At 38.5% G+C, this 27511-nt stretch overlaps 1 protein-coding gene across 2 annotated transcripts; it reads left to right on the top strand.

Annotated features, from left to right (window-relative positions):
* The first annotated feature begins 7861 nt into the window (after window positions 1-7861).
* On the top strand, window positions 7862-26950 carry TWF1 (twinfilin actin binding protein 1). Of its 2 annotated transcripts, none has more exons than XM_021545317.4 (9): window positions 7862-7926; window positions 11047-11124; window positions 13706-13884; window positions 15433-15528; window positions 16721-16825; window positions 21319-21444; window positions 21578-21728; window positions 22132-22253; window positions 23785-26950. In XM_021545317.4, exons 1-9 carry the CDS (start codon window positions 7902-7904, stop codon window positions 23953-23955), a joined length of 1053 nt encoding a protein of 350 aa, XP_021400992.1. In that variant the 5' UTR covers window positions 7862-7901; the 3' UTR covers window positions 23956-26950. The 2 variants fall into 2 exon arrangements, with proteins under 2 accessions (XP_021400992.1, XP_021400993.1); XM_021545318.4 differs by lacking the exon at window positions 23785-26950 and adding an exon at window positions 22982-23778.
* Window positions 26951-27511: the final 561 nt, after the last annotated feature.

Below are 27511 nucleotides of genomic sequence, written 5' to 3'. Positions count from 1 at the left end.
TTTGAAGATGATAGTCCAGTGATAAACCTTACACTTGAATTAAGTACTTCTGTTCATCCAGACCAAGTTTACTCCAAGTAAGCATGATTCTATTTCAGACAATCCATACTGGTGTCAAACAGACAGACAATATACACCTTGCTTTGATGAAGCCACTAAAGGAGAACTGAATGAATTTACCTCATTCATTAAACACCTTTTAAGTACATCTGCTGACCATATGGATGCTTTCAGCAAATATAACAACAACATGTGACTTCTGCACTAGGAAAAAAAAAAAGAATAATCAGCTTGCAGCTACTCTGATAGCTCCATGTACAGACTTAGAGAAAACACAAATCTAGAGAAAGTGGAATCTGAGCTCAGCCTTACACAGATTCAGTTTAACCACACTGTCCAAGCTGGTTGCCGTGGTAAAGAAATACTTCAGAAAAATAGAACTAAGCTGGAAGACACAAGGTCAGAAAAATAGTAAGTGGCAACATAAGTTGTGTCAGAGAAAAAAATACGCTCTAATGTTGCTGAACCCTTGATGCATGGACTGTTTGGTGGATAAGGACTTTGCTGGATGGTAGCACTCAAAGAGCTGTGGCCAATGGCTCCATGTCCAAGCAGAGACCAGTGATGAGGGACTCCTCAGGGATCAGCAGTGGGACAGGGGACATTTAACATCTTTGTTGGTGACATAGGATTGAATGCATCTCAGCAAATTTGCCGAGGACACCAATCTGTGTGCTGTGGTTGGCACACTGGAGGAAAGGGATGATATCCAGAGGGACCGTATCTGTCTGAAGAGGTGGGTCTGTTCAAACGTCATGAAGTTCAACAAGGGCAAGTGCAAGGTCCTGCACCTGGATCAGGGCAATCCCAAACAAAGGTACAGGCTGGGCAGAGAAAACATTGAGAAGTGCCCTGGAAAGAAACACAGGTGTTGGTGGACAAGAAGCCCAACATGACCTGGCTACGTGCACTTGCAGCCCAGAAGGCCAAATGTGTCCTAGGCTACATAGAAAGTACATGGGCAGCAGGGTGAGGGAGGGAATTCCCCTCCTTTACTCCACTATCATGAGACATCACCTGGACTATTGTGTCTTTCTCTGGGGTCCCCAAAATGAGATGGACACAGACCTGCTGCAGAAAGTCCAGAGAAAGGCAAGGAAGATGATCAGAGGGCTGGAACATCTCTACTATGAAGACAGGTTGAGAGAGTTGGGGCTGTTCAGTCTGGAGGTTTATTCAATACTAAAGAAACATTTGATTCAAAACAATGAGGGGAAATTTCTTAACCTCACAAAAAAACCCACAAGACAAAAAAAGTCCTGTTTCCAACATACTGTGCCTCATGATGCTCCTCTAAAGTGCAATGAACAATTCCAGTGTGTACAACTACAGTACAACAATGAATTGCCTCTGTAAAATAAAAAATCTGAAATCTTTACTGTGTTGTCATATTAATTCACTGCATCTTGGTCCTATTTCTGTTAAAACAAAAGTAGATGTATCATGACAAAAATTTTACATCTTGAGAGAAGTACTTCTTGGGTCTTGGCAGAAATATTTTTTTAAAGCATAGTATAGTATATCAAGCATAGTATGAGAACTCAAACAATTAAATTACTTTATTTTCAAATCTCTGCATACCTGAAATCGGTGTATGCTATCTATTACAATAAAAGGACTCTGATTGTGCATTGCCATGTACAACTGACCAAAAGGGGGGAACAGAAATGCAGCCAGGGTAGGGAATTTTATGAGGCACTGGCTGCTTCGTTGGCTGTCTCAATAGAGGCTGTGGCAAACCAGACACTGCACTAATATAAATGAAGAGAAAATCTGACGTTGCCAAAGCAGACCCCTTCAGGTGTCCTGCTCAAAGCATGGCTGGTCCAAGCAGTGGATTGAATACAGGAATACAAGTGATCTATGCTTGCTAACAACTTAAATATGACTGTCCATATGGTAGCACATGGTGAACTATAATCTCACTGAAAATAATTGTGTAGCAATACTAAATATGAGAAAGCCAATCACAGTCTGAAGAAAATTAATAAGGGAATCATATATACACTGCTATGTCTAGTGAATTGAGGTTTTGCTGTCTGATTTTTAGTTATTAAGAGATGAGAAGACCAGGTTTTGTGACCTTTCTTTTAAGCTTTTTCCTGTCCTTTATAGGGATATGTAGTATCTATTATGCAAATTGACTTTTTTCAATGTCCAAAGAACAGCCTGTGGTAAACGCCTGTTATTTTTATCTTACACTAATGCAATGTGAAAAAGCATAGTTATGCAAAAAAATTTCAATGATAAATGTAATAATTTATTTAGCAGCTTGTAATCTATTGAAAATGGACACACACTTGGAATAATGGCCTGAGAGAACAAGTAAGAATGTACAGTGGAGTAAAAATATCCTTTGTTTTTTCATCCTTAATTTCCTTCCATTTTTAAGAGCACTGAGTGCTCTGTGGAATCTTTTGTAACTAAATTGAAGTACTGAAGTCCTTCAGCTTATGCTGAGACATAGCATACATCTGAGTTTGTGTGTTCTGCTGGGAATTAAATGCAAGGAGCTGAGCACTAAAAAAGCAATCTGAAATAGACAAAACAGTCACAGTGCTAGAAAGGACTAATGCAACTACTTCAGGTTTCACTGCAATTCTTTCTCCTACCCTTCTTCCACATTTCTGTCTATTTAAACAGTAAGCACTGCATAATAAGGAACTGTGTTAGATTTTTATTCTCTAACATCTCATAAATTATCTACTACATCTCAGAAATGCTTTCTACAACAAATTAACTGGCCTCATGGAACCCTTTTGGGATAAAACGTCCCATGTTTTCTTGCTACTATTTTTATATAGTATTTCATGGGTAGAAATTGGGTGTCACTTCTACATGACTCAGATGAAAAGCCTGTCCAATTGAATTCTTCTCCTGCAAGTAAGGATCCCACAAGGAGGAATCCTTTGTCCCAGGTCTTCCCATTCTTTCACCTCAGCTGAGACATCCCTCAGGTCTTAGCTGTCCTCCTGATGCCGATATAAAAATGTGGAATTATCTAACAACAGTTTGAAATTGGTTGTGTAGCTGCAATTGTGTAGTAGTGGTCAAAGTCTCAATGCCAGGATGGAGATCAGTGATGAGTGGTGTCCCTCAAGGATCTGTATTAGGACTCCTTACTTCTGAGTCAGTGACCTAAACAATGGGGTGGACTGCACCCTCAGCAAGTTTGCAAACAACACGCTGAGTGGCGCAGTTGACTCCCAGTGAAACACATGAGGTCCAGTAAGGTCAAGTGAAAAGTCCTGTACCTGGGTTGGGGCAATCTCTGGAATCAATAAAGGCTGGAGGATTACTGGATTGAGTCCTGCTGAGAAGGACTTGAGGGTACCGGCGGATGAAAAGAAAATAGTAAAGAGCCAACAATGTCTGCTTGCAGCCCAGAAAACAAGCTGTACTCTGGGCTACTCTGGCTAGAAGTGTGGCCAGCAGGTTGAGGGAGGTGATTTTTACCCCTACTCAGCTCTGATGAGATTCCACCTGAAGCACTGCATCCATGTCTAGAGTCCTCAGCACAGGAAAGATGTGGAGCTGTTGAAGAGAATCCAGAGTAGGGTCATAAAAATAATCAGAGGGATAGAATACCTCTCTTATGAGAAAAAGCTGAGAGTGTTTGGGTTGTGGAGAAGACTTCTTCTTGCATTTTTTCAATACTGAAAGGGTGTTTATAGGAAAGGTGAGAACAGTCTTTTTGGGCCTGTAGTGAAAGGAAAAGGAATAATGGTTTAAACTAAAAGATAGTCGATTCAGACTAGATATAAAGAAGACATTTTCTACAGTGAGGGTGGTAAAACACTGGAAAAGATTATCCAGAGAGGCAGTAGATATGCCACTCCTGCTAACATTCAAGGTCAGGTTGGATGGTGCTCTGAGGAACTTGATATAGTTGAGGATGTTTCTGCTCTTTGCAGGAGGTTGGATTAGATGACCTTAAGGGTCCCTGCCAACCCAAAATATTCTATGATTCGATGTTACATCATAGCCATACATATCATGAAGAAACAGGCAGAAACTATGAGCTCAGAAAGGGTAGACAAAATGTCAAAGAAAATATAAGATAAATTACCAAAACGCTAAAATATTGATACTCCTAGGCTACAAAGGCCCAGAGACTCTGCAACACCAATTAAGAAAGGAAGTGACTTGGGACTTTGTCTTCAGCATCAAGTGCAAACAATGCCTTGGCCAGAGCTGCGTTTGCTTCCTCTGGAATTAGTTTGTACTAACTGTACCTTGTCAAAGAGGAACTGCCATCTCTAAAGTAATGGAAAACAAGATAAACAATTGCACAAATCATCAGTGCTGATGTTTGAGCTGATACTATTTTACAATGACTCAATGCACTCATCTAAAGTAAATAATAAAAGAAAGTGGAAATGGGCATGAAAGGAATGTTGCCCAGCATGTCTCTTTTGAGTTCACTAGGAAAATTACTGGATCCATACTAGTGCTGCACCAGTTTATAATCCTAGATCATCTGCCACTAAAAGCATTTCACAAACTTCCTACTAGTAGATCCTGTTTGTACCAAAGTCAGTGAGAAAATTCTTAATTATTTCAATAGGGTTATTGTATCCTTCACATAATGTTAGGAAAAACAGAAGGATAATCTCTAATTTTTGTAATATGCATTTTCACCTAATCATTGCATATGCCTTGGTATTATTTTTTATATATTTGTAATAACAGGAATATTTGAGTGAGGAAATATTTTAGAAAATTACTGCTTTCCAGAGTACTCAAAGCTACCTACCAGCTCATTAGATCATGAAAACTTTAAATACTGCTCTGTGTTTAGACATGACTACTGGCCAGACAAGCAACCCCTGCAGGAGGTAATTAACGATCTTGGCAGATAAGATCTACTCTAAATCTAGACGGTATTGTGTTTGGTGGCTCTCTGCCAGGACTCACTAGCTTTCTAAAAGGGGTCCTTCTCCAGCCACCATGTGCTGGGTTGTCAGTATGATCATCCAAATGGAACTGAAACAATCCCAAGCATATTTTCTTTCTCTTGGAGTAAAAGCTAGCAAATCAAATGGAGTGGAAGGTAGAGTAGTCCTAGCTGACATGAAAACATACAAGGAGAGGCTGCTGTAAGACATACCTAGTCTCTTAAAAAAAAAGAAAAAAAAAGGATATTTGAATTTTTTTTTTTCTATCTTGACTTACAGATAAAAGTTTTACATGAATACAAATAGCACCTCCTGTTTGCCTTGGAGTTTTTTTCCTATACAAGATCTCCATTTTTAATATAAGTGTTATATAAGTGAAGTTTCTGTTTGGTGGCAGGAAGACTGTCTTCACTCTAGTTGAATGAAAATAGCAATATGCCTCCTGTTACTGCTTTGCTTTATCATCTTCGATCTTTATGGTCTGGATAGGAGTTTAATGATTTAGAGCAGTTTAGTAAGAATCTGAAGGACACTAAAATTTAGACCTTTAGGAATCTTCATTAGATATAAAAATCCCTACTAGCTTGTGTTAGTTTCAAAGCAACATCTCTTCTTGGTCACACATTAATCACTGTAATATAGGAAAATATATGTGATACTTTTTTTTTTTAGATTTTAAAGAAAATATATTTGATGTTCAGTTTTTCTTTTTGCCAAAAAGGTGCTACAAAATGTCAATATGTACCAGTCTTGTTTAATATAAAACTGATGTTAGGATCACATTCCTACACTTCAGAGCCCTCAGACTGGTGGAAGCTGTAGTGGTATGACCTCAGACAGACAAATAAGACAATCTGAATATAGTGACAAATGTTATACCATTTTGATATTTCCAGTCTAGGAAATATCAAATTTCCACTGAAAAAAACCAGTTCCACAGTTTTAGCTATACATCCTTGTTACCACACTGTGACAGTAGTAGTGGTTCTAGGGACACATGACTAACTGGAGCAAGGAACTGATTGGTGTTTTCAGGGCATCTGTCTATAAATGAAAACTTCTTTATCCCTCATATATTTTTCAGGCAACTTCATCCATTACAAGCACTAATTCCAAAACAGGAGAAACCCAAGAATTTAGGAACAAGCTTGGGACCAAATAATTTAAAGTAATTGCGATAGAACCACATCTTTTGTTGCCATTTTAATTGGATCTCTAGTACTCCTTTCCTCTTGAGAAAGCTCTCCTCCAAGAGTTTCTTTTTTGATATAATCCTGGTGCTCCTGGAGCCTTACAATAGAGGAACAAGAGCCAACCACTGAGTACCTGGTAGGTGCTACCTGTCTCTTATTTCCTGGTTTCACATGAACCCTTTTCCCTGTTTCTTTCAGCCTCCTTGCTAGAAGAAAGAAAAGCTGCAGCCTCTCTGTTTGCCCAGCTGCTGTTAGTGCCAGTTCATTAGCTGGTGACATGTCTCCACAGTGACTTTGTATTTGCTGGACTAGCATTACACAGCACAGTTCACATAACAGTTACAGTGATGTTTCACATTTCCCAAATAGGACACTAAATCCCACATGTTCTTTAAACTAGGGATCTGACAAAGCACAGGCACCCACATTTATCAACACAGCTGACTTCAAAAATTCCTGAGCTGCAGCATCCCGGAGGCTGAGAAGGTGAACCAGGGAAGGATTACCATGTGCCTGTCTTACTTTTCAATTCTTGCCTGGTCCATTGGGCTGGATATTTGATATGCCCTCTTATAGCACTTCTTGTGTTCTCTAGCTGAATAGCACCCCTAAAAATCTGCTAACTCCCAGGAATCTGAAGGAATCATCAGCATCAATGACTACAGCATGCACATTTTGTCTGTGAAGTCTTAATCTAGAACCACAGCACAGATTAAAAATGCTAACTGCATGACAATGAAGGGGTTTTTAAAGAAGCTATAGTACCCATCTTTTTGTTGTTAAGATGATGGTGCTTCTCAACCCATGGATGAACCTGAAAAAGCTAGCAAAAGCAAATAAACCTTCAGAGCATGCTTAAATTCATAATGCAGGACTCTCCTTCACTGGGAACTTTGAAAGAAAAAGCTGAAGGAAACTATCAACACAGTTTGAAAAGGCATAAAGGAACCTTTGGCCATGCGGATAGGGTCCTGAGAAGCAGATGCACCCTTCCTAAGCATGGATCCATGCCCTGCCGAGGAAGACGAGTGTCTCAGTCACCAGATCCGCACTGAAAGAGAAGAAGTCTTCATTGTTTCTGTTGATACGGTGCCACCACGTACCACGTACTGCAAAATTAACAGAGAAAGACTGCCTTGTCAGAGGCAAGGGCTTGAACGGAGTGAGCCCTGGCTCTGGGCTCTGTTCCGACTTGTGGGCTCTTTGTTAGGGACTTTAATCCAAATTTCCAGTATATGCATGCAGCCTGCTGTCACACACACACCTGATGACTCCTGCGCTGCCCTAAGCGAGAGTGACAGGTGTCCATCATGGGCTTCTACAGATCAGCTAAATTCACCTCAGTTATTTTCCAGTACTTCGGTTAACAAGCAACCCGGGCCGCAGGGCACATGTCCCTTCCTGCGGGGCAGGACTGACAGCAGGCTTTGCGCCCGCGATGCCCGCGGCTCCGGGACAGCAGGTGAAGAGGGCGGCAAACAGGAGAGGGAGAGCAGAGGGTAGAGGAGACGGGAAAGCAGCGCCCCGTCCCCGCTCCGGAGCGCCGAGAGGAGGCGCGGGGCAGCGGCGCGATGCCGGGCAGGGCCGGCCGCCCCGCAGCCCCCGGCCGGCGGGGCCCGGAAGGCGCCGCGCTCGCTCCCGGCCGCTGAGTGGCGGCGGCGCGTCACGTGCGCGCGGCCGGGCCGGGCCGGGCCGTGCCGGGCGGGCGGCGAGGGAGGGAGGGAGGCGGCGGTGCCGGGCGCGGTGCGACATGTCCCACCAGACCGGCATCCAAGGTACCCGCGCGGCTCCCCGCAGCTCCGCTCCGCGCTGCCCGCTGCTCCTCATGACAGCCGGCCCCGTCTCCGCCGTGGTCCTGCCGGGCGGGCGGGCGGAGCGCCTTTCTCCGCGGGTCGGGGCGCGGCGCTGAGCGGGCCGTTCCCGGCGGGATTTTCCCACTCCTGCGCTCTTTGTTTGCTGCCGGAGGAGCCCGTCCTTTGCGCCGGGCGAGCGACCGGGGGAACTGCCGCTGGTTTCGTCCCCGGCGGCCACGGCTCCGGGGTCGAACCCCTAGCGCCGTTCCCATTCGGGTGAAGCATGCAGGGCTTATCGGCCCAGCGAAGCGCGCCTGTCCGCCCCGGGGAGGCAGGGAGCCCGCCCGGGGCAAGTGTTCGCTGCAGAGCCCCATGGATGGCGGGCACGGCCCGCCTGGGCTCAGGTCGCTCCCGGTGCAGTTTTCCTGCGGTGGCGGAGGCAGCGTCGAGCCGGGGGCTGTCGCCTGCTCGGGGTCGCCGTACCGAGTTTGGGATGGGTCGGACAGCACGGGAAATGCGGGGATCGCTGCTGGGTCCGTCGGAGCGAGAGCTCTGGGGAGGAGCAGGAGCCCTGGCGTAGGAGGGTCCGCTATAAAGCCCATCACTGGAGAGAGGCCACAAAGGGGGAAAGTATGTGGGAACCTGTTTTCCCGTGCTTCCAGGCCTTGGACGGTGCGAGGAGCAATTAGAAGGAGACAGTATTGTTTCGCAGTATTAGCGGGTTCCCCTGAATCACAGAATTGCTAAGAAGGGATTATATAGCAGGATTATGGAGGGGTCGGGTTTTACTGTCTGGATTTCTGCAATCTCCGTGTTCGGTGACTAGTACCATGTACTTTGCCTGCTCTCCGGTATTTATTGTTGAAGGTGACTTTTGTCCCAGCACGGCAGCCTTTAGCTGCTCTTCTATGCCCTTTTTTGTCTATTAGCTGCATATGGTTTGCACTCTTTCCCCTCTCTTCCTTCCTTTGCATGCCAATCTTTGATCTTTTTTTGCAGCTTGTTGTTTTAAGTTCTTCAACCGCTCTCAGGCTAGAGGTGCACCTGGAATGGCTTTAATTTTCCAGTCTGGGGAAACCTGTTAGTAAATCATAATCCCTTGTTCTCCTGGCAATGCTGGCAGGGAGGAGCAGAATACTCTGTTGTAAGCAAAAGAATGGCTAATCCTCTTCTGCAGCTCTGCTTCGTTTCTGAGAATCATTTGTCCTCGGAGGAGAGCTGTAGAGAACTCGGCAGCTTTCCTTTGGGAACCTGCCTCAGCAGGCACTCATCAGGAGTCCTGTTTGCAGCAATGCATCAGCCCTTGCCATTTGGAAGAGGAGTAGCTCTACTTGTGCCATTGCTGGCTTTAGCTACAAACAGGCTACTGTCACTCATAAACAATTACAATATTTGGCAGCATGGGCTGCTTTTTTCTGGAAACAAATGAAGTCATGGGCACAGTGATGTGTACCAGGCAGTTGCTAAAAGGACTGGACTTTTTAAACAGGCCAGTGCAGAAGAACACTGTAGGAAGTTACAGAATGCAGTAACTAGGGTGAAATACAATTGAATGAGTTTACAGTCCTCTAAATAATTTTAAAATAATATGCCCTGCAAAATAGTTGTGAAATAAGCCCAGATTTTGATTCGGTGGCCCTCTGCTATGCAGAAAGTTTAAACAGAAAATAATATAATTTTTGTGATTTTAAATACCTTCATGATGAAAAAAAAAACATAGATCACTTGATAGTGAGCTGGTTTCGTAAGTGTCTCTAAATATTTTTTCAGGAAACAGTTCTGGAATTGGTATAGACACATGCTGTATTCTGTTCTTGTTTTGGTGTGTAGTGTTGAAATGAGATAATAAGGAACAAAAGGATAATAGACAAGAAGAGGACAAAGAATATTCTGGGGCAACAAAAAGTCTAGAAAATGGCACAATGTTTGGTTGCTCAGTGGAATGGTGAAGACCAACAGAGATGATTAGAAAAGCTGTCAGCAAATTACTGTGAGGGTCTGCACTGGTTAGTGGGAAGAAGACAGCTGGGATGAAACTGGGGTTGAACTGGAAACCAGCTGCAATTCAGTTTGCTTAACATGTTCTTTTAACATGCCATTTTGGACTCTCAGAATGGGCCTGGCGCCACTTGGACAAACATAAATGTAAAATGTTGTGAGTATGGGCAGTAATGTTGCTGGATACCATCTGTTCATTTGGCCTCAACCTGACTATAAATAATCTATTTTATTAGTTTCCTGGTTTGATGTTTGTTTTGCTGGTACTGTGCTCTATCCTATGGGATTACTTAAAGGACCAGCTTGCAATAAATGTTTTTCAGTAAATTCTTACACTCTCAGTCTCTGGTATAATTAAACCAATTTGCACTCAGATTATTTAGCAGAGCAGTTAAGATAACAATAGTCTTCACGCCAGTCAAGAGCAGTTCTTCAGTGTGCTTATGGAAGTGAGTCTGTCATGTTGGTGGTATAGTGTCAATGTGATTTACAAGCATGTAAAAATATTTTAGTTACATTGTAAATTCACTATAAAGCTATCTTGTTACAGTAGGTTGGGGCTTGAACAATGTCCTCGACCATAGAAGGAGATAAGGAGGTATGAACGATGAGCAATGAGTGGTAGCTTTCACTGGTATGCTGCAGAGAGGTGCTCTCAGGAAAGACCATCACTTCAGCCAGACAAGCTCTAACATTTTCCTGGCAGGCATAACGTTTCTGTCTGAAAGTTTGTACTAAGCCTGCAGACTTCTTAAAGCTTTTGTAATTTGAGATGCGTCATATTTTTATTGTGTTGCTGTGTTAACTCTGAAACATGAGATTGATGATATGATGTCACCTGTAATTTTCACAATGTTGAAAATCATTTGGTATGCTAGAAAGCAGGGCTGTTTTGTAATGTTGCCTTTCATCTTTGTGTGGTATGCTGATGGTTGGAACAGTGTGCAGCATAGCAGCAGCATCACTCCTGGGTTTGTTTTGTTGTCCAACTTCAAAGCAAAGGGCCAGTTGTACATTTTTCTAGTGTTCTTACCCTCATTAATATTTTTTGTCCTAGGGAAGTGAAGTGTGTTAATTTGATTACTTTTATTTTCTCTTTTTCAGCTAGTGGAAGTGTTAAAGACATCTTTGTTGGAGCCAGAAATGGACAATACAGGCTTTTAAAAATAGTCATTGATAATGGTTAGTCAAATTTTATTCTTTTTCCTGGTTCTTTTAGATATTTTCCTAGTTGTTTCAATGACTTACATGTACAATTGTTTGAAAAACAGAACTCGGCCAAACTTAATGTTACTAAGGCTTTTCATATACAGAAGGTAAAATTTAAATTTTGGCGATACTAAGCTTTTTTACTACAATACTACTGTATTTTTGTATTTGAACTTTTCTCCCAAATGTAATTTAATATTTTACCAAGAACTGCTGTGTATTTTGTATGGATGAGCTTATTCTTGTCTCTTATTAAAGAGTAGAGGAAATGAAAATTTCCACACCTGTGTAGCATTTGGACACTCTGGTTGCTTTCACTAGACAAAGAGCTAGTCTTACACAGCAACCGATCACCTTAGATGTAGAACTGTAAATTTTATAATGATATATCCTGGTTAAAAAGGCAGATAAAAGTGCTGCATGTAGAACGTCCTGCTAAAGCAAGTGTTTAAGTAGTATTCTGACTACATAGAAAATATCCTTATAAATCTGTGACTTTATTTAAATTTTCAAAGTTAAAACCGTTTCTTAAATCTCAACATATATGTATAAATAGAAAATTACATAGAACTTGAGTTTGATTTTTGAGTTTGATTTTTGGACTTCTTGGCAAGGGATATAGGTTGCAAACATTGAAAGATAGATTAATAATTACTTTTATTTTCTTTAATAGCAATGTTGGTTGGTTGTATGATATTTCCTGGTTTAGTCCATCTTTTCAAGCATGTCAGTTGTCCACTTTGAAGGCATTTGTTTTAGACTCTATTTATTTACAATACACTAAAAAATCTGTTAGCTGGAGAAAGTTACATGTACATAGACAGATACACTTTAATTGGTAGGTAAATAACCTACTGTTACCTTCCTTGTGCTTGCTTTTCTTAGGAAGTCTTCCAATATTTTAATAAATTAGAGATTAATTTATTAAATTAGATTTCTTTAAGGCAGTGGGAATAGTAAGATTACAGGCAGGGCTTTGTGATAGTCTCAGTAGTACAAAGTAAATGCTGACAAAACATTGTTTTGGGTTTTTTTTTTTCCATTAAGCAAGGCAAAACAATATGCTTTTGTGTATATGCTAATATACACAAAATATATATATGAAGTGAAGCCTAGAAATAAGATACAAATGTAATACTTTCCCTACTTTTTCATTTCCTATTTTCATTTCCTATTTTTTAATTTTTGTGTGCATGTATTAATGTGTATACATATATATAGATATAAACATATAGGTATTTCATCTCTGTAAGAAGCAGAATCCAGTCTTTGATAGTATTTTATGCAGTTCAAAAAGAAACCTGTGAAACTCCCAGTATACTGGAAGAAGGGCAGTTGCTTCATCTGTCTTCAGGAGCTTTAAGTAACAGATAATATTCAAATTGTGTTTTGCTAATCTGAGTTAATAAGGGAAGAGATTTGCTGCTGGGCATGAAGCTCCTCTTGCTGTATCTTAAATCCAAGTGGGTATAAATTCACTTAGAGTTCAGAATTCGCAAGTACATTCCGAATACCCTTGGTTTAGGTGTACAACTCCAGGTAGTTCAAGTATTTTGTGTCTAATTCAAAGGGCCAAACACCCTTGCCCTGAGCTGTTTGTGTTCTGTGAGTTACTGTGGTAGAATGCTCTGCTTGAAGTTTTGCGATAGAGGCATTTGTGTGCAGTTGTACTTTTGTATGAAATTTTACAAGTTAAGCCCTAGACTCTCAAAAGGTGATTTGTATACTAGGTACTATGATGGTCTTCAAACTGTTGCAGGATGCCATTTAAACAAGGTATTCCTATTCCACTTGTGTGGGCTAGTATTTCTTGGGAAGCTGATAAATGTTTTGTAAGACGGTATGCTAACACTTTCATTTGGAAACTGAGATGTGATTATAAATAAGAGAAAAATCTTGTTGCTGCAGCTGTTCACATAATTAGATATAAGTGAAGTATTCTATATCAACTTAAACCAATTATGCATAATAAACAACTTTAGTCATTTAAAGAGACCACAGCTATGAAGCTATATTAGAAAGAGGTTTATCAACTTTCATAGTCAAGTTAGTGATTAGAGCAAGCATATTCATTCCAAACTCCTTTCATGGTATAACTGGGTTATTGACTCCTGACAATGAGTACAAACACTAACATGTTATACCAAGAGCATCAGTAATTATAATTCTAACATTTGAAAGTTTATTCTTAACTTACTAATACTGAGGTATTCCAAGTTAAAAAATAAACTGTTAGAACACAGTTCTTATTTCCCTTCCCTTCTTTCCCTTTAGCTAAAAAAGCTAACATCATTAGTATCACTTCAGATCAAAGAACTTGATGACAACCAGCACGTTACTTCTCAACTGTCAGAGTTTCAGTTAAAGTAAGTTAGGGTTTGAATATACACAGCTTTTGTAGTAATTCACCCACTTTTACACTGACTGTTCTTGCATTCCATTCTTCTGGGCATAAATGGTTGGATGACCAATTAACTTCTTATTGTAATTACTAATTTGACAGATGCTATTAACTGTATTGTTGCTAACCTGTAGCTTTGGTTATTGATTTTAGAGCAGCTTGTTGTGGGATCCTCTAGACAGCCAGTTGGATCATGGGAAAAGGATTATGATTCCTTTGTCCTTCCCCTTCTTGAAGACAAGCAACCATGTTATATATTATACAGATTAGATTCACAGAATGCTCAAGGATATGAATGGATCTTCATTGCATGGTCACCTGATCACTCTCCTGTAAGTAATAGTCATCAGAGCCTTCATGTTAATAATTTTTCAACAGTACCATTTGATCTGAATCTGAGATATGAAGGAAAAGGATTTCAGGAATCCCTTTCAGGATTTCCCCTCACATTCCCAGAAGAAAACTAGGAAAATGTTTATTTAAGATGATTAAAGAGCAAATCAGTACGTCTAGAAGGAGTACAGCTGATCCAGTGTATTTTTAGACTAACTGGGGGACACAATACAGTTTTTTGCCCTGTTTGTCTGTCTTAATGTCAGTACTTCAGAAAATTTATGAAAGGATATAGGACAGAAATCTTAATGGGTGGTCATATAGAGGAGAATTATAGTGTGAGCTCAAGCTGTTTATTCTGTTTGGCTTGCTGGCTGCCAAGCTGGCACTTGTATATATGTAGTGTGCCACAGAATACACTCCTCCTTAGTGGTTTGAGAGCATGGGAGAGGACTAAGGTCAGAATTAAGGATTTCTAGGAGGAACTATGTCATGACAGTGGGCCCCCAGCCTGGTAATAATTAGCACTGACTCCATGATTCACAGAAGGCTGATCAATCTCTTTATTATTAAGAAACCCATTGCTTTTATAGACAGTTATGACACAACTGGAATTGATTAGTCCTCCAGTCCAAACACCATCACCAATGCCTAATTAAGAAACCACCTTTTGGTAAACAGATCTCCATAACACATTTCACTTGTTCACAACAACAGGTGCAGCAAGTGAAGATAAGAATTGTTTCTCTCTTTTCTCTCTCTGATCTTCTCACAGACTTTTCTCAGAAGGGTCTGGGAAAGTTGTCTCTATGGCCAGAGAGCTGCTGCCACAGAACTAGGATACCGGTTCTGGGAATGTGAGATAAGGGAAGGCAGAAAGAAAGCTGATCCAGTATTCCTACTGCTTTCACTAGCAGTTAGGAAAAAATAAGACACCAAAAGTTGGTGTGTGTAGAGACGATTATGTGGAAAAGGTGAAGTATTGTGGAGAGGATAACATGATGGTGAAATAAAGTGGGAAGGTGGGACTGCTGAGAGAGGAGTAAGTGACTATGTTAGAAAACAAGTTTGTAAGGAGCAAACATAATTTTTCCACTCTGTAGTTGAACCATAACTATCTGAAGTCGCTATCAAATTCAGAGTAATAATGAGTTACTTCTAGTCTGCTTTTTTGCTGTCTGTTGCATCCATTAGTACACAGATGGTGACAACAGATTCAAACAATTGTGGTTTTTCCCATTTAAAATTACTAATGATTATGTTGATTTTTTTCCTATTTAAAAACTCATACTCCAACTAAAGTTGCAATTCAATTTTGAAGTTACTTTGATAATACATAGTATCATGACCTTGTGAGTTTAATAGTATGAGTAAGTATCATGATTCACAGCTTTACAAGTTTATTGTGCAGTTTCAACACTTGAAATACTTGTTCAAGAAAGATGTTTGTTAATGGACTTGGTACACCAACATGCTGGATTCTCTGTGTACAGCAAAACTTTGCAAAGGAACCAATCCAAAGAGCTACTGTTTGTATTATATGCTAGGTTCGTCAAAAAATGTTGTATGCAGCAACCCGAGCAACACTTAAGAAAGAATTTGGAGGTGGCCATATTAAGGATGAAGTATTTGGAACAGTACAGGTATGTTTTTATTTTCAAAGTCAGGACACTGACTTTAATACTGAATATAGTAGCTGGTGTTACTGGTATGAATGCGGGTTGCTTATGGTCTTTTTGGATTAAGGAAAAATGAGTTAAAAGCTATGTGTGTTATTCCAGTGTTAAAGTGTATTTGAGCTCATTTGAACAAGTTAATAGGTATACTTAACATTGTCAAGCTTAGAAGTCCATGCTTCAAATGGTTATGAAAACTAAAGAACCTAAGAATAATAGGAATATCTCTTAATCTCACTGAATGAACATGAGTCCTCTAATGGAATGGAAAGAATTGGAGGTTTGGGGAAGAATAGAGGATATTACAGGGGGAAAAAAAGCTATGAAAGAGAAATGGGCTCTTGTGGTGGACATGAGACTAATAATTCTGTTGCTCATTCAGTAAATAATTTGTTATATTTATCATTAACCTGTCATGAAGGCTTCATTATCCTAACAAACATGTGGAGAGGCTGTATTCTGGGGAGCAGATAACTGACTTGCTAAGAGGGTTTACGGTTAGGGGTCCTGTTATTTTTTTCTTGTCTGTTCAATCAACCAGTCTCTCACTGTCACTTGCACTAAACCATTAGCAGTCTATGTAATATGTGGAATTTGTGTCTAGCCCTACAAGTCTGAGCTTCCATCTCAGTTGTGAGGAAGGGGCGTTATATCTGTCTTGCTCTTACTTCAGAATGGGCCTGGGGCACATGGAAGATGATATTGATATAACTCACTTTTCCCAGGCTCATTATGTTACAGCTTATATATCTCTAAATTGCTGGTTTCAGTGTCTTTATAAATTTCTTAATTGTTGCTGGCCTGTTTGAAAATCACAGCTTCTTCAAGGTGTTAAAGTTGCTGATCTCACTGAGGATCATGATAATCAGTATCCAGTGGGTTACTTCATCTTTATTTTGTTAAACCTAAGGATGGTTTGGTTGCAACAAACACTGTTATTGTGGTGGAACCTTATTATGGTCCCACATGCTAATTCATATGTATTAAACTGGATACCTCTGGGCTTCTGAAACAAGACATAATGGAATATTGGAATATTCAAATAAAATTACTATAACTGTATGGAAGGCAACTACTTTTTGCAATGCTCCATAGAAAATCTTTGAAGAAAAGTTATATTCTAAAAAAATCCTAATAAATATTGATATTGTGCTTTCAGGATGATGTTTCACTGAATGGATATAAGAAATATTTGATATCACAATCCTCCCCTGCACCTTTGACTGCGGCAGAAGAGGAACTTCGACAAATTAAGATTAATGAGGTACCAAAAATGTTTTCAGGCATGTGTGGGAAAAGCTGCAGAGTTCCAAATACATTGTAGGGAAATGCCTTTCCAGGGTAAAAAAAGGCAGAACAGAAAATGGAAAGGTTCAGAAAGTGTGAATGGATGAGCATATAAATGTACTTCTCAGTGGGTTGAAACTGCAGTATGATGGTGGCTGGAGTTGAAGTGGCATGAGTGATCTCATGGCATTTAAAAGGCCTAGTGTCCACATCAGAGGCCTGGCAACTGCAGAGCTTAATTGTTGCAACTTCAGCTTTTAGTATCACTGGATGTCCTTGTGAAGGGTGATCAGGTGCTGGCACTGGTTGCCCAGGGAGATTATGGGGTCTCCATCATGGACATATTCAGAAGATGTTTGGTCAGCTAGCTGAGCAGCTGGCTCTAGGTGGCCCTGATTGAACAGTGTCATTGGACAGGATGACCTACAGAGAGGCTTCCAAGCTCAGTCATTGCCACATGTGATTGCCCCGATGCATGGCAGAAATTGTAGAAAAAACACAGAATAGCAATTATTACAGTGAGTGATTGCCAAGAGAATTTCAGCAGCCTTATTTTTAGAAGAAGGGTACATAGTTTTTAGTACCACTGCACTTGTCCTTAAGACTGAGAGGAAAAGAAGAGGATCCCAATAAAAATAAACATAAATCCAAACCAAACAGCTGATCACTTAAGAGACTGATTCGCTTATGCTACAAATACCTTTTAGAAAGTCTCTATCAAATGCCTTTAACCAAAAGAATTGATGATTGCTAGCTAGCTAGTGACTGAAAAGTTTCAGAGGATTCTTCTTAACACATTTTTTCTTCATTTGAACACTTGTTTATGTCAGATGTATATTAAAATATGTGCTGAACTTACCTGTTCTTTAGACTTATATGTTAGAGCTGTGGTACATGTGTTTGAAGTATTATTTGTTTCTGCAGCTGGATACCAAGCAACCATTGTGTTAAATACAGATGTGTATCTTTTGTTTTCACTCTACTCTGCTTTTGCTGCAACTTTGTTGTTTATTGACTTTTTTCCCCAGTGGTGTCTTTTGTTAGTTTTCATGTCTGATTTTAACAATTAAATGCAGAAATACATTCACCATCATTAAATACTGCATTTTACTTCATCAGCTTACAAAAACCAAAACAATATTGAATGTAAAACTTCTGTGGGATCAGTGATCACTTCTCGTATTAGTGTATGTACTACATACAATGTGTTTAAAAGGTGATTCATGCAAACCAAGTCTTTGTGTTCTGAAATTTCAGCAGCAATACCTTTGCTTTTCAGTGACACATAAATTATATATTGCTGCCATTTTGGCTTTGTTTGAAACATCTCACAATACATTAACTTACTTCATTATTCTCTTCATTGTTTCCACCATTACAAACCCTGTAATAAGACATAGAAAACAAAAAGCTTTCTGATTTTAAAAAGTTTTCCATATGTATATTCTTTCATAATTACCCTAAGAAATATTTTACCGGGCCAGATCAAAGGATCATCTAGTCTGTTGTCAAGTCCTTGAGAGAACAGCAGAAAACTAGGAAGGATGTTGGAGCAGGGCAAGAAGGTCATAATTACCTTAAATACTCTTCTGTTACCTCAACATTTGCAGGTAGGGAGCTTCCTGCACAAAAGATGACATCTTACTATATAATTCTTCTTAATGGGTTTTTCATCCATCATCTAGTCTTGTCATTTCTATAAATCCACATAAAGATTTTGCTGGCCAGGGGTCCTGTGGCAGGATATTCCACAGCTTGACAAAATACTATGTAAAGAACCACTGACTTTTCTCTAGAATCTCTAGTTTATTCTGATAGCTTTACAGATAGTATGGTGAAGGCAAAGAGTCGTTCAGTCAATTCTCAGTTTCCCCCTCCCCTTAGATAAAGTTTTCTGTATCCCAGAATGCCAACCATACCCTGGGCTGCATCAAAAGCAGCGTGGCCAGCACGTAAAGAGAGGTGATCCTTCCCCTCTGCTCTGCACTGGATCCCACCTGGAACACTGCATCCAGCTCTGGGGTACTCAGCACAAGAAAGACATGGACCTGTTAGAGTGGGTCCAGAAGGGGGCCATAAAAATGATCATAAGGCTGGAATATATTCGCTGTGAGAAAAAGTTGAGAGAGTTGGGGTTGTTTAGACTGGAGCAGAGAAGGCTTCAGGGAAATCTTAGTGGCTTTTCAGTACTTAAAGGGGTTTATAAAAAATAAGGGGACAGATTATTTACGGGACAGATTTAGGGCCTGTTGCCATAGAACAAGAGGGAATGGTTTTAAACCAAAACAGGGTATGTTAGATTAGATATGAGCAAGAATGTGTTTTATGATGAGTGTGATGAGGTACTGGAAGAGTTTGAGGTACTGGAAGAGAGAGGTGGTAGATGCCCCATCCCTAGAAACATTCAAGGTCAGGTTGGATGGGGCTCTGAGCTGCCTGATCTATTTGAAGATGTTGCTGCTTTCTGGAGGAGGGGGGAATTGGACTAGATCACCTTTAGAGGACCGTTCCAACCACAACTATGCCATGATTCTCTATCCATAGACCTCTGTTGTATTCTTTATTAGTTATCTCTTCCAGGCTGACAAGTCCTAATTTGGGTAGTTCTTCCTCCTAAACAACGCACTCCATACTTCTGATCCTTTTGCTTTTCTCTGCAGTTTTTCCAGTTCTGCTATATAATTTATGAGATGGAGGGATGGGGAAGCCAGATCTGCATGTGGTATTCAAGATGCAGGCATGTTACTGATATCTACAGTGCGTAATAACATGTTCTGTTCTCTACTCTTTTTTTCTAACAATTTGTAAAATATCATTTGTGGATGGGGAGTGTTACAGTTTTTGTGGTGGTTTTTTTTTTTTGTCTTGGGGTTATTTTCAGATTTAGTCAGAATGATATGCAAGGTCTTGCTTCTGAATGGTAGTAGCCAGCTCAACCCCGTCACCATACAAGTAGAAAAAGAGGTTTTTTTTCCTCTGCATACATTTACATTTATTCACAGGAAATTTCATCTGCCATTGTATCCAGCACTCAGCAGCCATTACTAACTAAACCTTAGCAGTGTGAATTTAAATATTCTTAAGCGACTTAGGTGGTTCTGTTCATTTTCCTATATCTGGAGTTACTGGGTTACTCTCTTCCCTTGTCTATCTCCACACTTCACAGCCTGTTTTTAAGTTTGGAGTATTTATTTTCTACCTGTATTTTAATATGGATTCTAGAGTATGGTATTTTATGATAGTTTATTATTTTCGTGATGCCTATTTTACATTTGGCAGTCAGGCTTTTATGCAGTTACATGTTTTGCAAAAGATTTTTTCTATAACCTTGTTCATAAATTTATCAATTGTGCAAAGTAAGCTCTCCATCTGCTTTCTTTTTCTTTCCTTGTTACTGACAAGCTGTTCTTTAAAATGTGAAGTATAAGTGTTGCCACATATGTTTGTTTTTAATTTTTTTTATCAGTTTGTTTCATATTTTATCGTTACCTCTTTTTAATAAAGCTGCACATCTTCTAGTTGATAGATCTAAAGTAGGAAAGGTCCACACTTTCCATTTGGTACATTTTTTTTTACTTTTGCAGCTTCATAACCAATGTTAAATGTAATTGTGAAACTTTAAAAGGAAGTAAATATATTATAAAAACAGTACTTAGACAATAAATTAAGATTGAAGAAGACTGGAGGCTGGAGCTCATTTTAAGAGAAAAGGAATGAATAGTAAGATAAACATAAATTCTTGAACATCAGCTTTAAAATAACTGTTGTCTCCAATAATATGACACTAATATAACTGGATTATGAATAATTGTCTGGCTTGTCCTGGATTTTTATTTTTTTTACTTTGTGGTAGACCTTCTAGAAATAATTATGCTTTTGTTTGTTTGTTTTGTTTTATTTGGTTTTTGTATAGGCTGTTTGGAGGAGTATGTTGAAGGAGGAAGGAGAGTAGAAGCTTTATTTTTCCTTCTAGAAGATCAGTTTGTCTCATAATTTCTCTCTTCCTTCAGAAATTTTGACTCCCTAGAAATCGTGTCTTTGTTTTGATCTAAAATTTTTTAAGCTATAACAAAGTTTATGAGGAATATTTTCAGTTCAAAAGTATAACACAGCATATGAAAATCAAGTTTTTTTTTTTTTTCCTGGATTATTGTGTCTATACCAGATTTTAACTTAGAACTTCTTCACTGACACTTGAATCAATTTTCCCTCTGATGATTTTGTTGCTCTGCGAAGCAGAACTGTTACAAAGATAAGAAACTTTGCAGGCTGGCAAACAAACATGACCTGTAAATTAAAAAATACAAATCTTTTGTACATGGGGATGATTTCTTGGGGTGGTTTATTTTTGGAATAGCTACTGCTAACTCTGTGTGTAACCATATGGAATGAATTGTCAGTCATTGTCAGTCACTGAAACTAAATGGCTGCAGAGGTTTCTTTTAACAACTCAGCTGACTTGTGTTCCAGGTACAGGCGGATGTTGGTGTAGATACCAAGCATCAAACACTGCAAGGAGTAGCATTCCCCATTGCTAAAGAAGCTATTCAGGCTCTGGAGAAACTGAAAAATAAGAAACTCAATTATGTACAACTGGCAAGTATAACATATTTTAACTGTTTTTAAATAATGAGTATAAAATGGATTACCCACATATTAAACAATGTGTGTTGATGTAGTATGCTGGTTTTTTGTATATTAACTATATTTATGTTTGCTTTGTTTACAGCAAATTGATATGAAAAATGAAACTATTGTTTTGGCCAACACACTTGATACTGAACTTAAGGACTTGCCAAAAAGAGTTCCAAAGGATGCTGCACGTTACCACTTTTTCCTGTACAAGCACACACATGAAGGAGACTATTTGGAATCCATAAGTATGAGAAAATTTTTCAAATTTTTTTTCATATGAAACTTCACTGACTTCTTTCAAATTCCTTAGGAATTTTGAGTCAGAGAGAACGATGTGTCAGCACGACCATAAATTTTAGAGTCATTTGGTTGTGAAACTGAACTTGTGAAGGAGAGCTCTTATATTTGTAAAGTAGTGAGCTATCCGTTGATTATGAGCATCCATAAATGTGAAAACATACAGATACTGGCCATTCTCTTATCCTCTGTTTGAAATTAAACACTCGCTGAAGCAAAAAAGCTCCAGAACAGCACTACATTTTTTGCTTTCAGATTGCATAGTTGCTTTCCATTGCCTTTCTACTATAAATGGTTTTATGATACAGCTTTTGATAGAGTGTATTTGTGGTGTGTTTTCTTTTCCTGCAGTTTTCATCTACTCTATGCCAGGGTATACCTGTAGTATACGAGAACGAATGCTCTACTCTAGTTGCAAAAGTCCATTGTTAGAAATTGTAGAAACACAGCTGTGGATGCACATAGTTAGAAAGGTAAGTGCAGGGGGGTTGTATGGGTATTTTCTCCATACCTGTCTTCCCTTCTTAATGGAAAACTGTAACTGTCTCTGTCACCACCTTCTCTAAACAATGACAAGTGTAACTTAGTTTGTCCTGAACAGGACATAATTGTTGATGGAGCTAGAGATACGAAGTTAAGTCTTGAAGTTTTACTCTGTTTCATAATTTCTTAACTCTTATCTTGAAAAGATATTCCTTGTGCATCAAGGAAGTATTTGAGTATTGAGGACTTCTATAAAGTCCTTTGAAGGACTTTATAGAATAAACATGATTTCTTAATCAAAGTTGTGCCTTATTTTTCTAACATATTGCTGTTGTTAAATACTAAATTTCTTTAAGCCTAAGTTATGTAGGGATTTTCAAAATAATTTCAAACTGCAGTTCTGAAAATTAGAGCTGCTATCTTATGAGTCTTGATGGGGCAAGTAAGCTGATCTTTTCACACTGTATAGATTTTACTGCAATGAAAAAAGTTGCTTCTCATCTCCGAGGCAGAGACCACAGAAATGGTCCACTTGTGACCTATGGTTACTTTTTTAACACTTCTGCGGAAGCTTAGTTTCTGTAGAGATTATGTTTACCTGAAAAACAGAATTAATACTAACCATTTTTGTGAGATGACATTAATTAACTAGATTTTTGCTATGTATATTTTTATGTAATTATTTTTTTGAAATTGCCTTTCTACAACAAAACTAAAGCACCATGTGACTCCTGAAGATTCCTGCAGACAGACATTTCTGAAGCATGTACTTGTAACAGCAGAACTGGGGCTGGCAAGTCTGTCAAGTGTTATGCTTGGCTGGGCATGAAGTGCTGAATGCTCAGCACAGCAATGCCATAGCATTTCTCCTGAATTCTAAATTCCTGCAATTTAAAACAGTGGAATTTGGCTTGAGAACACTATTTTCTTTCTATTTGGTTTCATGTATCTAGATTTTGAAAACTAAAACACTCCCCTCCCTTTTGTTCATTATTTTAGCTTTTCCTTGCTAAACACTTGAGTACTTGCTGAGTGGCAGTAGCTAGCTAATAATATGAGCTTTATACTCCTCCCCCTCTTTCTCAAGAGATTACAATATGCATGCACATTGCACTACATACAGTAGTGTTTAAAACATGTTATAGTGAACAATTTTGATTCTTAAAATGTGTAAATATTTAAAATGAGTAAGTAAGCACTAGTTCATGTGGAATGTGTTCTTCTAATTAGTGTTAACAAGTACACTGTGCCAAAGCTTGGGACAAAAAGAAGTCCTTAGCATATGTACAATTTAGTTGTGCTTACATTTCAGGAAAATAATTAAGTCACAGTTAATAGTGGTAAGAGTGTAGGGGAGTCTTAGAAAAACCAGCGAGTATTTCTCAGGGTATTAGGCACAGGTTGGAGAACTTTTCATGCTTGACTTTGAACATTACTGCACATGTGGTTTTAATATAGTATTGAGTTTCAGCAACATTTCTAAATGTTTTTGACTTTGAGTATGATGTTTTTTTGTGCCAGATTGAAATAGATAATGGTGATGAGTTAACTGCTGACTTTCTTTATGAAGAAGTACATCCAAAACAACATGCTTACAAACAGAGTTTTGCTAAACCAAAAGGTCCTGCAGGGAAGAGGGGAATACGAAGACTGATCAGAGGTCCAGCAGAGACTGAAACACCTAGTGATTAGAAACTGTGTTTGTATTTGTTAGTGTGAGAAATGGAATTCTGGCTTTTGATAAGGAACTGAAATCATTCCATTCATAGATGCTAAGGATAATAAGAAGCTCTTTTTACTCTTCTCTTTTCTGACCTCAACACTTTTTATATTATTACATGATTATATTTGTTGACCATGTTTTATGACATATAGAAGAGATAATTATTTTGAAGCTAGAAGAAAAAAACTAAGCTAGTACCCCTTTATTTTAATTTAGAATCCATTATTTAATAGCTGTACATGTGATCATAAACTTTGCAGACATAAGACAATGAAGTCCATGTATTCTGTGAGTAAGTCACAGCTGTATTCTTATGCATGAACCTAAATCTAGTTAAAGCTCTAAGACTTTCCATGGGAGAAGAGATGAAGGACTACATAGCATTGTCCCAATTAAAACTTTATTTCTCCTTGTAGCACTTAGGGACAATAGTATAATAGAAGGTTGTCTTTGGATTTTGACAAGATGGATTGCTGGATTTTGTTGTTGTTTTGTTTGTGGTTTTTTTTTTTCCTTGCAATGGAAAAGATAAACTAAAATCAGTTATTGTTCAATTAATGTAAGCATTCAGGAATAGGTGGACATTTTCCGTGACAAGAACTTGGTCATCTAAAATTTATAACTAATTTAATGAATTATCTTTTAAAGAAATCTGGCATAAAACACAATAGCTTTTCCAGACTTCTGTATCACTCATGTTACATATTAGGTACTAAATGACCAAGTAAAAGGAGATTAAAAGTCAATGAGTTAGTATACTCAATAGATTATGGAGCTGCTTTCAGAACAATATGTCTGAAGTATCTAAAAAGTAATTAATTATTGGTGCAGTTGGATATAAAAACGTGTAAGTTCAGTAAAAATTGAAGCAGTCTTACTTCATAACATTGAATTATCCTTGAGGTCCTACTGTGTTTGCACTATCAACTGCATTTTTACTTTCAAAGTATTCTGAAAATTACTTTTTCTAAGTGTTTGAACTTCAATTGTAACTTGCATTTGTTAGTTAAGTCCAGCTAGGTCTTGAATAACTGCTGGCAGCAAACCCCTAGTTAGGATTTTGATTATTTTTTTCCTCCCTTCTTCCCTTCTTTAAAATACTTAAATCAGCTAGAATAGTCTAAACTTGATTGAACTGTAAGTAATGTGTTTAACAGGAAGAGGAAACGTAAGTTATTTTAATAAGTGCATTAAGGGGGAATTGGATGTGGAAATCAAGTATTGGATGACCTTAAATATTTAAAACTGTGTGATGAAGCAAAGTACTTGTGAATAGATTATATTCCCAGTGAGGACTTGCTTTTTAGTGTCTTTTATGTGACCTTTGTGGGTTTTGAGTTTTGTTGATTTTGGGATTTTTTAAAGCTACATGGGAGTTGCCAGCTTTGGTTTATTGGATATTATCCTAGCTCCTGGATATACGCATAGAGCTGAATCGTGTGTTTACTTGGTGGAAGATGGAATTTAACCTAGTTTTGTAGGGCATAATGTTTTGACAGTAGTAGTTCCTGACAAAAAAATGTTTTATCTACTATTTTGTTTGGCTATACTAGCTTACTATTGACATCTGAGATTGCACTATATAATGTGATGGTTGCAATAGTTGGTATCTCCGTGGGTTTTTTATATGCAGCAGCAATTTTACACTTCAGCTTTTTTTTTCATTTAATTTTACACACTACATCAGTCCAATTCAATAGCTCTTGATCCTCAGCTAATCTCCTGCTTGCTCTTGTGTTCTTTAACTGCCTCTTGCGTTCTGTACTGTGTGTCAGGCAGGTGTCATTGTTTTTTGAATATGGTTGCTGTGTGTGCAGCTCACTGTATGCTGTAATGAAATGTATTTTTAGAATAACTCAAGTATTTGTAACACACCTAATTCACTTTGGAATTTTTGTTTTGGTTTGGTTTTAAGGAGTGTAGCATTTAAAAATTACTGCTAGGGGGTTGTTTGAATTTAGTATTCCTGCCCTTACGCCAGCTGTAGCAAGAGTGCACATACCTCTACATTTTTTTGAGCCAGTAAAGAAGTCCAGCTTCTTAAGATTAAATGTTTTAAATAATGAACAGTTTGACCCGATATGGTTGTGTGCATGTTGTGGGGGTTTGTTGGATGTCTGTTTGTTTTTTTTTTGCTGTTCTTTTTGGTTTCTGTTTTTGTTTCTTTGTGCAATCCTGCCCTAGGTAGATGAGGATAGGAGATGGAAAAACTTAATCTGGAGAATGATGAGAGCTGGTTAAGTGATTATGCAAGAGCATTTATGATGAGCTGCTTTAGAGTTAAGCCCAAACCAGACATTGTGAATTTCCCTATGTGAAAATATTCTATGTGATATACACACCCAGCCCAGACAGGAGTCAGTCATGCCCTGAGCATGTCTCCCCCTCACTTTTTCCCAAAAAGAGAATTGTATGAAGTCTTGCACTGCTGGCTGCTTCTTCAGGCCTCTTGTAGCTATTCGCCTAACAGCAATAAGAATTATCTGTTCTTTTTGTACAATCTATCATGTTTACATCTACATAGTTGCCTCCACTTCTGTTCACGAATGTTCAGAACCAGGGCAAAATGTGGGCATTAATCAAAGTTGCTCCATTAACTGTCTCTGGTCATTAAATAATTGAAAGTGTCCATTCAAATTGTTGTTGGCCTTCAGAAAGCTCAAAAGCAATGCAGCTGCTTGCAGTTAACTCACAAGCTATTAAAAAGTTAATCAGCAGGACAGGTAATTATTTAATAAATGTTTATGTTGCAAGTTAGGGAGATCCCAGTCTTTTAAAAACACTCCTATCAACGGTTAAACTAATCAAGGTAAAAATTGCTTTGTTGCTTAGATTGACATTGTAAATAAAAAATTTTATCAGCATGTTAATGTATTAAATGAAAGTCACCTTCAGATGCGAAAATTAACTAAGTTTACCATATCTATTTTGTAATTTACTTTATAAATAAAGATTGATGCTTTAGCTTGGTGTTGTCTGAATCATTTCATAGTCTCTTTAATGAAGATCTATATTCTAAGATCAGAATGTGTAACAGGCAGTTCCCATGGAACTAGAAAGTAACAGCGGAGTGTAAGAAGGGAGGTGAGCAGTAACACAGCTCCTGGTTTTTGCTTTTAGAGAAAAATCACTTTTTTAGAAACAGCTACTTTCTCATCGCTTTATGGGAGCAGCACCATGACAGAATCCAAGCGTGTTCTTCTCTTGAGCTTTTTGTGCTTTCAGTAATATTCCCCTTCAAACATTTTAAAATGCTGAAGTAGTTGACTGGTGATTGAATAGTTCTATCTGTTCTTACTTGCTTAGCATGAACTACTGTACTATACTACTGGACTTCCAGTTCATGAAACTAAATCATCCCATTACAAGTATCTTGAATGACTCAAGTTACTAACCTGTGTGCTAGTAGAAAGCCTTATTATAGTAACTAACACAAAGTAGTATGTATTCTAGGATAACTTAATGTTTTTGGAGGGAACAAAATAAACTGAAGTCAGCTACTCTTATTCTGTTAGTGTTTAGAGA

The sequence above is a fragment of the Lonchura striata genome, chromosome 1A (assembly GCF_050655825.1).
Source record: "Lonchura striata isolate lonStrDom1 chromosome 1A, ASM5065582v1, whole genome shotgun sequence".
In the NCBI taxonomy this organism is placed as follows: domain Eukaryota; kingdom Metazoa; phylum Chordata; class Aves; order Passeriformes; family Estrildidae; genus Lonchura; species Lonchura striata.
This window is presented reverse-complemented; position numbering and strand designations above follow the sequence as displayed.

Coding starts and splice junctions, on each gene's coding strand:
- TWF1 (XM_021545317.4), top strand. CDS start 7,902: ATGTCCCACCAGACCGGCATCCAAG. Junction 13,885..15,432: donor GGTCACCTGATCACTCTCCT/GTAAGTAATAGT, acceptor ATTATATGCTAG/GTTCGTCAAAAAATGTTGTA. Junction 15,529..16,720: donor AAGTATTTGGAACAGTACAG/GTATGTTTTTAT, acceptor TTGTGCTTTCAG/GATGATGTTTCACTGAATGG.